This window comes from Gambusia affinis, unplaced genomic scaffold, assembly GCF_019740435.1.
Source record: "Gambusia affinis unplaced genomic scaffold, SWU_Gaff_1.0 Scaffold1, whole genome shotgun sequence".
Taxonomy (NCBI): domain Eukaryota; kingdom Metazoa; phylum Chordata; class Actinopteri; order Cyprinodontiformes; family Poeciliidae; genus Gambusia; species Gambusia affinis.
The window spans coordinates 179,395-192,389 of NW_025316831.1; the positions used below are offsets into that span (position 1 = coordinate 179,395).

Consider the following 12,995-nt stretch of genomic DNA (forward strand, 5'->3'; position numbering starts at 1 on the left):
TTTAGAGGAAGATCGTGAAATTTTATCACGTTATCAATCAGCTGTGTCACCTTCAGTTGTTATAAAGATGCTTTAAATATCAAACATGACTTAAAAGAAATTTGACACTTTGAAATTAAGCCTCTGTCTCTTTAAGAAGCTCCTATTCTGCCTGCAGGAAGTCAAACATGGCGGCACTGTTAATCCTTAAAAGTTTCTACCAGCGTTGTTCTGACCACAGGTGTTTGCTAATTGCTGCTGGCTAGTCTGAAGGAGCTGAGTGGGGGTCAGATCCAGGTGTTTTCCCACTGAACAGTTGCCATAGAGATGAAAGCTTTTCTCACTCAAGGGGAAACTCCAGCTTTGTCTTTGATGAACGAATAAATTATAATTTGACATGGAGCTAAAAGAGCCAAGTTCAGAAAACACTTCCCGTCCAAAAGTTTGATCTGAAGGAATCTGAGCTCATCTAAACCAATCAGAAATCAGCAGGAATGGATCTTCTTCTCATTAAAGCTGATCATTTATTAACAAATGAAAAATATCAATAACTTCACTGATTTTCACGGTTTCTGGGTTCAAATGAAGAACCAGAACCAAAACGCAAAACATGAAACATGAAATCAAGATTCAAGGAAACAGAACTGGAAAGTGGTCCAATCCGGGTTGTGTAGCAGTCCAGTCCGGTCCGGTCCGTTACTGGTCCGGTCCGATCCGTTACTGGCCCAGTCCGGTCCAGTCCGGTCCGGTCCGGTCCGTTACTGGCCCGGTCCGGTCCGGTCCGTTACTGGCCCGGTCCGGTCCGGTCCGTTACTGGCCCGGTCCGGTCCGTTACTGGCCCGGTCCGGTCCAGTCCGGTCCGGTCCGTTACTGGCCCGGTCCGGTCCAGTCCGGTCCGGTCCGTTACTGGCCCGGTCCGGTCCAGTCCGGTCCGGTCCGTTACTGGCCCGGTCCGGTCCAGTCCGGTCCGGTCCGGTCCAGTCCAGTCCGTTACTGGCCCAGTCCGGTCCAGTCCGGTCCGGTCCGGTCCGTTACTGGCCCGGACAGAAGGGACAGGAGTTGTTCTTGCTGGACTGGAGCCACATCTGGATGCAGTCTCTGTGGATGGTGTGTGAGCAGCTGAGCGGGTGCCGGTTCTCCGGGTCCACGTGGTTCTGGCACATGAGGCAGAGCTTGCGGGGCCCAGCGGGGGGCGGGGGCCTCTGGATGGGCCCCGGGGCGGGCCGGCCGATGGGCCCCGGCGCCGAGCGCTCGCTCTGGCTCAGCTTGAAGCCGACCTGCTCCATCAGGTCCTCCACCGACATCCCGGCCAGCGTCCCGCGGGAACTCTTCACCTGCTGCAGCAGCGACATCAGCTGCGGCTTGCCGCACTGCGGGAACCGGGCCCCCAGCTTCTCCAGAACCTTCTCCAGCTTCTCCGCCGGGGCCGACGGCGCGGCGGCGGCCGGGGGCGGGGACGGAACCACGGGCTGGACCGGCGGGGACGGGGACAGGCTGGGAGGGGGCGTCACCCTCAGCGGGGGGCGGGTGTGGAAAGGGGGCGGAGCCTGGTGGTGGGGATGGGGGTAGTACACGTAAGGAGGAGTGTGGTAGGCGCCGCGGTGCACGGGGTGGCGCGGGTGGGGGTGTCTGTGGCGGGGGGGGTAGTAGTGTGGCAGGGGGGGCGGCGGCATGGCAGGGGGCGGCTGCGTCACCGCCTGCATCACCTGTCTGAACCGGAGGTCGGCCTGAGGAGACAGGAAGCGCTGCGTTAGTCAGAGAGGAGGCGGGACGGCGCCCCCAGGAGGCCACTGGGTGCCTCAGCAGGTCAAACAGTTTCATGTTTTATTGCATGATGTCATTTCCAGACGGTTTAAATGAGTTACAACATTTCCTGTCCCTTCAGGATGAATAAGAGCGTCACCGTGGGAACGTGCGGCAGCATCGGCACGGTGATCCTGGAGAGGGACTCCAGCTCGCGGCCCTGCTGCAGCTGCTGCAGAACCTCCTGGAAGCGGCTCTGCAGCTCCGCCTGGCTCTTCCGGACCAGACCCTCCTTCTTCTCCCACTTGCCCCGGTCGTGGTGGTACTGCTGAGGGAACTCCACCCGCAGGGTGTTCAGGTACTGCGCCACCTAGAGGAGACAAGCAGGGTGAAAAAAAAAAAAAATCAACGGTTAGGAAATCTGAATGTTTCTGGATGGAAAAAAACACAAAATCTCCCCAAGAATGTTTGTTCAGATTCTGGTGCAAATATCTTAAATTTGTCTTATTTCTAGTAAAAAACTGAAAAGTAACTTTTCAGTGGATATTGGAACTTATTTTAATCAATAATTCCTTAATATTGATAAAAAGTTCTAATCCTACTGGCGGATTATTTTACATTGTAAAAATAGGTGAAATAATCTGCCAGTGGGACGAGAATATTAAGGAATTATTGACCTAAAATAAACTCCAACATCTCACTGAAAAAGTTTGGTTTTATAGTTTTGCAGTAAAATATTTGCTCTAGAAACTAAACTTGGTATTTTTTTTTACAGTGTTGCTGGAAGACTTTAGGATGTACTGTCCCTTTAAGACAGATTTAGTCTTTTTGACAAAATTTGTCACATTTAATTTGAGCAGATTAAATATACAGAATAAGCAAAGAAAGCAGGACTAAAATTAATCAGTTTTTAGTTTTTTGATGGATTAGGATTTTTTTCTCTCCAATATTCTGATTTATTTTCAAACTAAATAATAATTCTTGCATCCTGGCCCCAGTTGGACTCCTGGAATAAAAGCCGTGTATCCGGACCTCTTTGAGCCAGGCCTCGATGCGGGACATGGCGCCGTCTCTCTGCTTCTCCACGGCGGCGATCTCGTCCTTGAGGGCCTGCAGCTGCGCCTTGGCCGCCTCCTTCTTCACGCGCTCCATCTCCTTCCTCAGCTGCTCCAGCTCCTCCGCCCAGCGCCGCTGCTCCTCGCTCTGCTCCTCGCTCAGCGCCGACAGCTTCCTGTCGCTCTCCTCCAGCTCCTTCGCCAGTCTGACGGTCACATGGTTTATACCGTTAGGCTTCGTGTTGTTTTAGGTCAAACTGCAGCTTCACATCAATACATAGTGTTAGAATGGCCTAGTCAAAGTCCAGACATACATCTACTTGAAAATCTGTGGAAAGACTAGAGATCCATCGATCAGATATGAATATCTAGATCAATCCTGATGGTGAAAAACATTCTAGATTGGGTATCAGTGAAAATGTGCCCAATCTATTCAGTCTAATTCTATACTTTATTATTTACTTTACATTATATTTATAAAGTCTAACTGCACTTTCTGAATCATTTGAAAGGTTAACTGCAATTTATTAACCTTTAGTTTCAGTTCCTTTAACTCAAGTTGTTTTTTCATGTTTGACCAAAAGGTTTAAATATTTACTTTATTACATAAATGTATAACTCAGTACATTTATGTCTGCGTTTAAAAAAAAAGAAAAATTTTAAGTAAATGAAGTTGGTTTCCTGTATCAGCCGATATTAAACCCCAGTGAGAAACGTGGATCGGTGCTTCTTTATTGAACCAGAGTTGTTCATTGGAAACGCAGCAGACTTTCCTACAGCGGCTGCAGACTTTCCTACGGCTGCAGACTTTCCTGCGGCTGCAGACTTTCCTACGGCTGCAGACTTTCCTACGGCTGCAGACTTTCCTACGGCTGCAGACTTTCCTGCGGCTGCAGACTTTCCTACGGCTGCAAACTTTCCTACGGCTGCAGACTTTCCTGCGGCTGCAGACTTTCCTGCGGCTGCAGACTTTCCTACGGCTGCAGATCGGATCCCGTCTATAAACAGTTTCACCAGCAGAAGGAAACCTTGAGGAAGCAGTCGGGACCTCAGGCGGCTCCTCACCTGTTCCTTTCCTCCTCTGCTCTGTTCCTCTCAGTCAGCAGCTCCCGTTTCTTGCTCTCAAAGTTTTTCCTGGTGGCCTTGGAGTTGTTGAGCTGCAGCTTCACCCGCAGCGACTCCAGCTTCTCCAGCAGAGCCTGGAACAACAGACGGTCAGAACCCGGCAGAACAGCAGCAGCAGCAGCGAGTGGAAGCCAGTCTGGGTCACCTGGTGCTGCCGGATGCCTTCCTCCCTCCTCTTCTTCAGCTGAACTTTATGCCTCTCCTGCGCCTCCTTCTCCTCCTCCTGCTCCCTCTGCAGATGGTCGTAGCGCTCCTTCAGCTGGGAGCCGAACTGGAACACGGCAGCCACCTGGCTCTCCCAGTCGGGCTCCGTGTTGACGCCGGTGTCCGTCGTGGTGCTGTCCGTCTGCACAGCCTGGACCGTAAAGATCAGGTCTGGGAGGAGACGGACGGTTCATTAGGAGACGATCAATCAATCAAACCAGAATTAAGTAAAAATATTTGCTTTAATCCGACTATTCTTCACCCTTTTTTCTTCCTTCCACTAAATCTTCCATACATATGGAAGATAAAGTAATTTATTTCACAATTACCTTGCAAGTCTACAGTTATAAATTTGTAATAACATTCATGCATCTGTATCAAGAATGTCGTATTTATTGGTCTGATAAACTAAATTTGAGATTTTCTTTAGTTGTGTGCCATAATCACAAATATTAATAGAAATAAATGTTCACAATATATATGATATATAAGTTTTATTAAATTTTCAGTTTATGGGGATGTTTATGTACATCAATAAAAACGAAGGAAAGCAGAGATTCTGCTACTTATTTAACACATTAAAATTATTTTAATAGAATCAGAATGAAACGTGATAAAGTTGTTTTAAACTATTTTATTCTACATAGCAGAAGTGTTTTTTGCGTTCAATTTGACGACATAATGAGATTATTTCAACAACAACAGTCTCAAAGTTGTGATTTTCTGGAAGTTTCTTCTTCTTCTCTAGATATAAAACGGAACCAGAACCGGACTACAAACACATTCTTCTGACGTGAACACCGAGATTTTACCTTCAACCGTCATTTTAGCCAACTCCAGGTCCAAGTCCAAGTCCAGGTCCTCCTCCTGGTTCTGGTTTCCCAGCTCCTCGTCCTCCGCACCGGGAGCAGCTATTTCACAGTTAGCATACATGCTCCTACCTGAACTACAAAAACAAACGTGAAGACTTCCGGCTGACGACAACACGCCAAGCTACCGGTCCATCCGCTAGCTGGATGTCTCAGTGGGATTTATCTTCGTTTTAAAAAAAACGCGTTTGAAGAACAAAACCCAATTTATTTAACTATTTCAATACGCAGTTCGCAGTTTCCGCCACCTGCCCACACGGATGTTTGTGCTTCCCTAAAAGAGGTCCGGCGGAAATACCTTCACCGTTGGGACGTTACGGAACAAAGATCGTCTATAACATCTAATGCACAGGTGTCAAACTCCAGTCCTCCAGTCGCTGTCCTGCAGTTTTTAGACGCGCCACAGGTACAAAACGCTGGAATGAAACGGCTTAATTACCTCCTCCTGTGTAGATCAGTTCTCCAGAACCTTAATGACCTAATTATTCTATTCAGGTGTGGGGCAGCAGAGGCACATCTAAACGTTGCAGGACAACGGCCCTTGAGGACTGGAGTTTATCACAAAATATATTTGATAACAAGAGAACATTTGTAACACATCTTGGATATGGTCGGTTTCTTATCCATCCTAGATAAAGGAATCATTAAATTCCAAATGAAAAAAACTAAAATTATGGGATGAGGTTAAATATAAAACAGTTTTTAAAGCCAGAAACTGTTAACTTCCAGAAAACTTTTCGTTTTGCAGCTAATCGGATTCATTCCACATGGAGAATCAGGGAGGACACTGACCTCCTCAGTAAATCTGTCCTGTCTATACAGACATTTCTGTCTGTTCCTCCATTCATTTCTTCATGATCTGACCATCCAACCACAACTTCTGCAGAAACATCTGGGTTAAATTAATAATGAGGTTAAACTTTAACCTGGACTGGGAACCCACACATCCTGGACACAAACTCTTTCAACAAAACACAGCATATATACATATACTTAGAAGATGAACCAAATTTTATATTTTTTATATTTGTACATGTTTATATTTTAAATATCTTTTCACTGAGCGCAAAGCAGAACGAATGTCAAATTCCTTGTTTGTGTTCACCAACGTGGTGAGGAAAGCTGATTCTGATTTCACTTTATGCACTTAGATATACTTCTGTACTATTGAACATTTGCTAAGAATGAAATAAAATAAAACTTTAATCAGAGTCAGCCATCTTCGTTTTCCCGCTCCTCTCTGGTTCCCAGCAGGACAGTCACATGACGCAGCAGGAGAACCTCCTGACTCCTGCTCCTCCTCTCTTCCTGTCAGCTCCTCGGTGTTTGGATCTCCGTTAGCAGCAGAAACATGGCGGACACAGCCCGGGACCCTCCACCGGACCGAACCGACTTCCATGAGGTGGAGGACGGAGAGGACCTGTTCTCGGAGCCGAGCGCCGCCACCCCGGAGGTGAGGCAGGAGGCAGGAGGGAGGCGGCGGGGTGATGGAGGGGGGAGGCCGAGGGGAGGCAGACAGCCGGACAGGGCGTGATGTCTCCGGCTGACAGCAGAGCAAAACTCCGCTTAAAGCCAAGCATGGATGAATGGAGTTCGGTTCGGACGGGGAGTTCGGGCTCAGTCTTGTTTTAGTGGAGAAACGGGATTTTATCTCCAAACAGTGGCCTTCACTTACAGGAGCCGATTAGGTTCCCTAACTGTTAGAAATAAACGCGCAGGTCAGGTGACGGTCACACAGGTGAGCGTGGTGGTGCTTTCAGGGCAGGCCAGGAAAAAAGTAACAGTTAAAATGCTGCATTTCAGCTGTTTTCTGCTGTTCTTACATCTGTTTTCTATTTTCAACAATAATTAAAGATAAATAACAGTAGAAAATAAAGACACGAGTTTAACATATTTATGAGATGTTTAACAGTCAGAAAAGGAAATAAAACCTTAAAGCTTAGCTGAATTATATTTATTCTGGTCCAAACCATAAATAAACTGCTCTGTTTTTCATGACTAATTATAATTTATAGATTTTCTTAGTAAAACTGAGTATTAAGGATAAACTAACAAAAAATAGTTTTGGGAGATAAAAATTGTATGAGAATAAAGTCATAGTATTATGAAAATGAATTTGTAATAATGTGAGAATAAAGTCATAATATTACCAGAATGAAGTCCTAATACTTCAGAAATAGTTATAATAGTACAAGAATAAATTTGTAATAAATTTAGAATAATAGTCCTAATAATTTTAGACTAAAGTCGTAATGTGACTTCCTGCTGGGCTTTTACGTTTTCTTCTAAGGCGAGTTTCTCTCTGGTTTAGTGTGAAAACATGAACTTAGAGACAGAACCAGACTGAAGCTGGTGTGTAAATGAAAACACTGCTATTAAAAGTTACAATCTTTGAATTCTTGGCCCATAAATAAACTAAACCTTCACTGTTTTCTGAGTGAAAGTTGCCTTGAAAGATTTATTCTCCATGTTATCTTTATATCTGAAGGACCGTTGAGTGATAACGTGGCTGATCTGGGTTTGTTTTGGGTTCTGAACATGTTAATCAAACTATAAACGATAATTAGAAAAATGATCAGTGTCTGAAGGTTGGAGCTTCCTGCTGCTGTCGGATAGGAACTATGATCTGTTTCTCATGGGAAAAGGATTCTTCTTGTTGCTTGTTGGTTTTTAAAACCTTCTCTGAAGTGCAGCTGGTTCGGCTTTGTGCTGCTTTGTGCTGCTTTGTGAGGTCATTGTGCACCGTAGAGTGAAGAAATCAACATCAACAGGGTTTACGACCCATCAGGTTTATGGGATGAAGAAGTGAAATCAAAAACTTGTTGTAATATTTAGGAGAGCGTGTTTTGTTTATAGATTCACCTGGTGGTTCAGAAGTGCTGGAATTGGACTTTCAGAACCTGATCTGAGCAGAAAGCAGCTGGAGGTCCAGCTTTGGTTTTATTTCTAACAGTTTGGACTTTTTTCTGTCTGGTTTCTGAATTAAAACAGTTTCTATATATGTATGTATAACTTTTTAAACCGTTTTGCGTTATTGTCCCATTATCAGTAGGTGACTCACGAAAGGTTTCAGAGTGACAACATTATGGTTTCTCACATGGATTACTGGGGCTTTTTATCGTCCAGTAACATTTGTTATCCTGACAGGCCGAGCAGTGACCCACATGTTCATGAAGCAGGCTGGACTGGGTCGCCTTTCTGGGAGGTTGGACCCATTTTATCCTTCAGAACCGCTTTAATCCTGCATGGAAAGAACTCAACAACATATCAGAACCAGTCCTCAGAGGTTCTGGTCCGGTTTGGCATGAAAACATCCCAGTTGTTCACAGCCTGATGCTCTCTCTCATGGTTTCCTGTCCTGAAGAGGAACCAGGCTCAGCTTTCAGCTCAAAGTCTTTCCTGCTCCTGCAGAGGCTGGAATAAAACTTTATTGCTGCAGAAACACAAACAGTGACAAAGGAGGAGCAGAAATGGGTTTATCAGAACCTAATGTCGGTTCAGAAACAAACTACACAGCATGCAGGATTACACACGCACACACACACACACACACACACACACACGCACGCACGCACGCACGCACGCACACACACACACACACACGCATACACACACTAATAGAGGCCTGGTTGTCCTCTTTTGTCCTGTCAGCACTCTGGGTTTCATTCCTGGTGATGATTGTCTTCCTCAAGTATTACAGCAGCAATTCAATGATGTGTGTGTGTGTGTGTGTGTGTGTTCATAGTGTCGCTGCTTCGCAAAGCCTCGTTAAATGGATGAAGGATGTTTTATTTTCTTGAAGACGGTCCGGGGGTCGGGTCCAGTGCTGATGAACCTGTTTGCAGAACTGGATCTGATTTAGTTTTTGATTCATGATGATCCACTCTCAGCTGGGTTCTTATTGGCTGAACGGTTTTTCTGCAACTATGAAGCAGATAAAATGTTTTGCATTAATCTACATACATTTATATTGGTGTGTAATGAGAAATAATCAATATTTAAGAATTACTGAGTTAAAATAAGCTTCTAAATGTTGCTAAAAAGTTTCTTACAAGTTATTTTTGTTCATCACAACCCTTGACTGTATTAATGTTAAGTCAAATTGCTCATTTAAGTATTTATTTAGTGTTTTGGCTGCAGATGCTTCGTTTGCTTTATTGTATTTTATGTAAAATAAATTCTTATTTAACAAAGAATTTGAATTGTTTATTAGCATTTTTACAATTTTGATATTGTACAAAATAAGATTAACTCGTTAATTGAAAATATTTTTATTTGATTACTTGATTAATCGTTAGAACAATCAATTGCTGAAATAACTGCAGCCTTTGTCAAAAAATTAGGATTGCAACTAAAAATTTACAATTTGAGTTCAAAATAAATTCAATTATATAGTTTATTGTGAGGTTTTATCAATGTCAAATTTATTTATTTAGCACTTTAAAAAAACAGTTTAAAACTGCACCAAAGTGCAAAAACAAAAATGAAAAGAGACAATAAAAATAAAAAATAAAAATAAATAATATTTTCTCTCTATCTCTGAACTTCAGGACCCAGATTACAACAGATTCTGTCTTGGATGATAATAAAATGTTTATTTTCTGATTTATCTTTTCATTTTGAACCTTCAGATCAGTTTTTGTGTTTTTTGTTTCTCGGTGATTTCACTCGTTTTCATTCTTACTCTGGTTTTAAATGTGACGTTTTTCTCCTGTGTTTCCTTCACACATTGCTGAGTAAGAAGGGAGGAAGTCGACCGTTATCATCACTCATTTCCTCCTCAGTCGTTCATCCTCTCCTCTTTTGTGTCCAGTCAGCTATAATCTGTCCATCTTGTCCTTCCTTTGCTGGACTCCAGCTGTGAGCCCGGTTCTGTTTCTGTCTCTACAGGCTTGTTGTTTTTAATCCAGCTCTGACCTAAGAAACCTCCACCTGCTGCCAGACACGCCCAGCAACACGTCTGCCATCTGCAGCAGCACGAAAACGATCCTGTAGTTTAGTTTCAGTTGCATCACAGGAACGTTGCTGGGTTCAGGCTGAAGGACGCAGCATGTGTGACGAAAAGAGGCCGCTGGTCTTAAACTGGTTCAGCAGTAAAGTTGCGTCACTCTGTGGTTTGGAACTGTTAACTGCTGCAGTTTGACTTCAGTTATAAGTTTTTAATGGCATAAAATAAATCTGGGAATATTTTTATATTAACTAGCAAAATTAAGTTGGAAATAAAATAAATTTTTTAGATTAGCCCTACTTAAAAAATGCTGCTAAGCTAAAATGTGGTGCATCTGCAAAGCAACAGATCTAAAGTCAAGTTGGACACAAACGGGTAGCAAATTAATTCATGCATCCTGCAAGTTCAGCATTTACAAGTAGAAATGAAAAAACTGTTAGAGGAAAATTAAAAATGTCCCGTACTGACTGTGAGATGCATGGATTTAGGTTTTCAACCAAATCCTGTTTTCATCGATCAATCAAGTTTATTAGTACAATACAGTTCAGCAACAGGGCAGTTCAAAGTGCTTTACATCATAAAAACACAAAAATTCAAATGTTACTAAGTAAGTAAAAGTTAGTAATACCTTTTATAAAGAATTTAACTTTACTTGTTCTGAAAATCCCATCATGAACATTTTTACCTTTATTTTCATCCACATCAGATGAGTTTAAAAAACAAACCCAAAATAGTATATAGTTTATGGGATGTTGGATTATTTCAGAGATCCTGGATGCTTGTTTGGGTTTCAGTTTGCATTTAAAGAACCTAACATGTTTATTTTGTTTTTTAAGTTACTTTTAATCTCTGTTTCTGTGTTTAGTCCCAACCAGCCAGTCTGTCTGCTGTGGACATCAGCACCAACGCAAATGGACCCAAGCAGGACTCATTTTTTGATGATGACAACGAGGATCTGTTCGCAGGTATGAACACACACAGGATAGTAACAAATAGGTTATTTCACTTTAGTTTATACTTTACTCAAGGGTCTGAAGGGTTTCCAGTTTATTGACCAAGAGACAGCAGAAGAAGAGCTCAGAGGGAAATGGAGCGAAAAGATCTGCTGTGGCGCCCCCTCAAGGCAGCTGAAGAAAAGATTGAACATTTTTGTTTTTGTTTTCACTTTTAGTCTTGTCATCAACATTAAAGAATAAATTATTCTTAAATAAAATTACAATTAGTTTCTGTATTCAGAACTTACATTATACATTACTACATATAGTTTAATGTTTTTTGGTTGATATAATATTTTAGCACATTGTTATTGTCATGGTGTGTTTGTTCAAGGTTACGATACCGTCTGAATTTCATCCCATCTTATTTCTTACTCTGGTAATAAAAAGTGCACAGTTTTTGGGATATTTCCAACTGCATGAAATGAGCCATGTTGTAAATAAGAGCTCCTGTTTGTCTTTTAAATATGGAAATAAACAAGTAATCAAATTGAGGGCCCATATCGGACATTCCGATAAATATGTTTATTTATTGAACATTAAAAGTTTAATAAATAAACTTTTAATGTTTAATAAATAAACTTTTAATGTTTATTTATTAAAAGTGAAGTATCTACTTTTTAACAGTATTTTATGTCACTGTTCTGTTTTAACTACTCAAGATAAGAATTTCATGGTGAAGATTATTTGGAAAATCTTTTTAGCAAGGTTCCAACTCATAAACTTATTCTTTTAAATCACTTTTTTTTTTTAGGGAATTTCATATCAGCTGCTTCTTAATTCATAAATTTTTTTTTAATCACGTGTTTCAAATAATCTGCTTTTATACCTTTTTGCCAATATGTTGCTGTTTTTGCTGATATAGCTTTAAACATAAACTCCAACTTTGGGATATTTGTGTTTATTAAAATGGTTTTGAAGGGTATTTCATATGTTTAGGATGTGCTAACTTCAGCATTTTTCTTGTCTTGTCTGTTAATGAGATGTTTGTTTTAGATTGTACTCTCAGACTTTTTATACAAGAGTCCCTGATGGGCCTTTGATGATATTTTAATCTGCGATATAACAACATGAAGTGTTTGGAAAAAAAAACAAAAACCATGGAGGACATTTTTGACCCCTTAAAGCAGTTGATTCCCAGGAGTTCCATTGAGACATGATGGCGTGTATGTGTGTGTGCGTGTGTGCGTGTGTGCGTGTGTGTGTGTGTGTGTGTGTGTAGAGGCTACAGAGGAAGTGTCGTTGGACAGTCCAGAGAAAGACGTCTTGCTGTCTGACGGCCCGTCGCCCGCCATCACTCCCATCACGCCCCCCACCTCCGTGATAACTCCTCGCATTGGCCACACACATGACGACATGTTCACACACTCCTCCTTTGACGAAGTAATCTCTCACACACACACACACACACACACAGTGTTTTACTTTAAATATGAAACGCTTAAAAAATTATGTTTCCTATAAAAAACTGAAGGTACTTTATTTCTGTTTCCTGTAGATTGAAGAGGAAGAAGGTGGAGATTCATTCGACATCCACATATCAGTGTCAGATCCTGAGAAAATTGGTGGGTTCTTGCTGATAAAGTGTTCTTGTAGCCCTGAAATAACTCAGCATGTCCCAACATTCAAAGAGATGAAACAAAAAGTTGGGCAGAACAAGAGTGAGATTATATTTTTCCCCAATAGAGGACTGAGCTGAATCTGCTTCATCAAATTTACTTATGTTTCTGAGGTTATTGGTCTAATTGGTGCAGTAGAGCCCCCTGGAGGTTCTACTTGTCACTGCAGCTACAGTATATTTCCAACAGAGCAGCAATAACTTCATTGTTTAAAACTGGAGACGTTTGTTCTGAACAGACAACAAATTCTTTAGTGTGTCCACACATCCTTACAAAGTCTTAAATTTATGTATCTAAAATTAATGCCTCAAAGTTTCTTACTCATGAAAAAGTAAGGTTACCTTATACAGTGTTTTGTGACTAGTAACTAGCTGCTAATATACTCTTGCTTGCTAGCTGTTTTGTGTGTGTTATGTGTTTGTTTAAATCCATGATAGACACAGTACAGTTCTGTCATT

At 42.1% G+C, this 12,995-nt stretch overlaps 2 protein-coding genes across 3 annotated transcripts; one reads left to right on the plus strand and one right to left on the minus strand.

Annotated features, from left to right (window-relative positions):
* Positions 1–480: 480 nt before the first annotated feature.
* On the minus strand, positions 481–5,378 carry rnf214 (ring finger protein 214). 2 transcript variants are annotated; one of them, XM_044110530.1, is made up of 7 exons: positions 4,919–5,378; positions 4,048–4,277; positions 3,843–3,976; positions 2,755–2,983; positions 1,883–2,092; positions 1,023–1,706; positions 481–801 (listed from the first exon to the last, which is right to left on the minus strand). In XM_044110530.1, the coding sequence occupies exons 1-7, from the start codon at positions 5,037–5,039 to the stop codon at positions 790–792; spliced, it is 1,620 nt and encodes a 539-aa protein (XP_043966465.1). In that variant the 5' UTR covers positions 5,040–5,378; the 3' UTR covers positions 481–789. The 2 variants fall into 2 exon arrangements, with proteins under 2 accessions (XP_043966465.1, XP_043966464.1); XM_044110529.1 differs by having other exon boundaries at positions 481–810; positions 1,006–1,706.
* Positions 5,379–6,155: 777 nt separating this feature from the next.
* Positions 6,156–12,483, plus strand: LOC122827624 (sorting nexin-2-like; the record flags this gene model as incomplete). Its single annotated transcript, XM_044110524.1, has 4 exons — positions 6,156–6,428; positions 10,789–10,888; positions 12,141–12,301; positions 12,417–12,483. Coding segments are annotated over exons 1-4 (430 nt in total), but the record flags the coding sequence as incomplete, so codon positions are not given.
* Positions 12,484–12,995: the final 512 nt, after the last annotated feature.

Coding starts and splice junctions, on each gene's coding strand:
- rnf214 (XM_044110530.1), bottom strand. CDS start 5,039: ATGTATGCTAACTGTGAAATAGCTGCTCCCGGTGCGGAGGACGAGGAG. Junction 2,984..3,842: donor GCAGAGGAGGAAAGGAACAG/GTGAGGAGCCGC, acceptor TGTGACCGTCAG/ACTGGCGAAGGAGCTGGAGG. Junction 1,707..1,882: donor TGCTGCCGCACGTTCCCACG/GTGACGCTCTTA, acceptor CTGTCTCCTCAG/GCCGACCTCCGGTTCAGACA.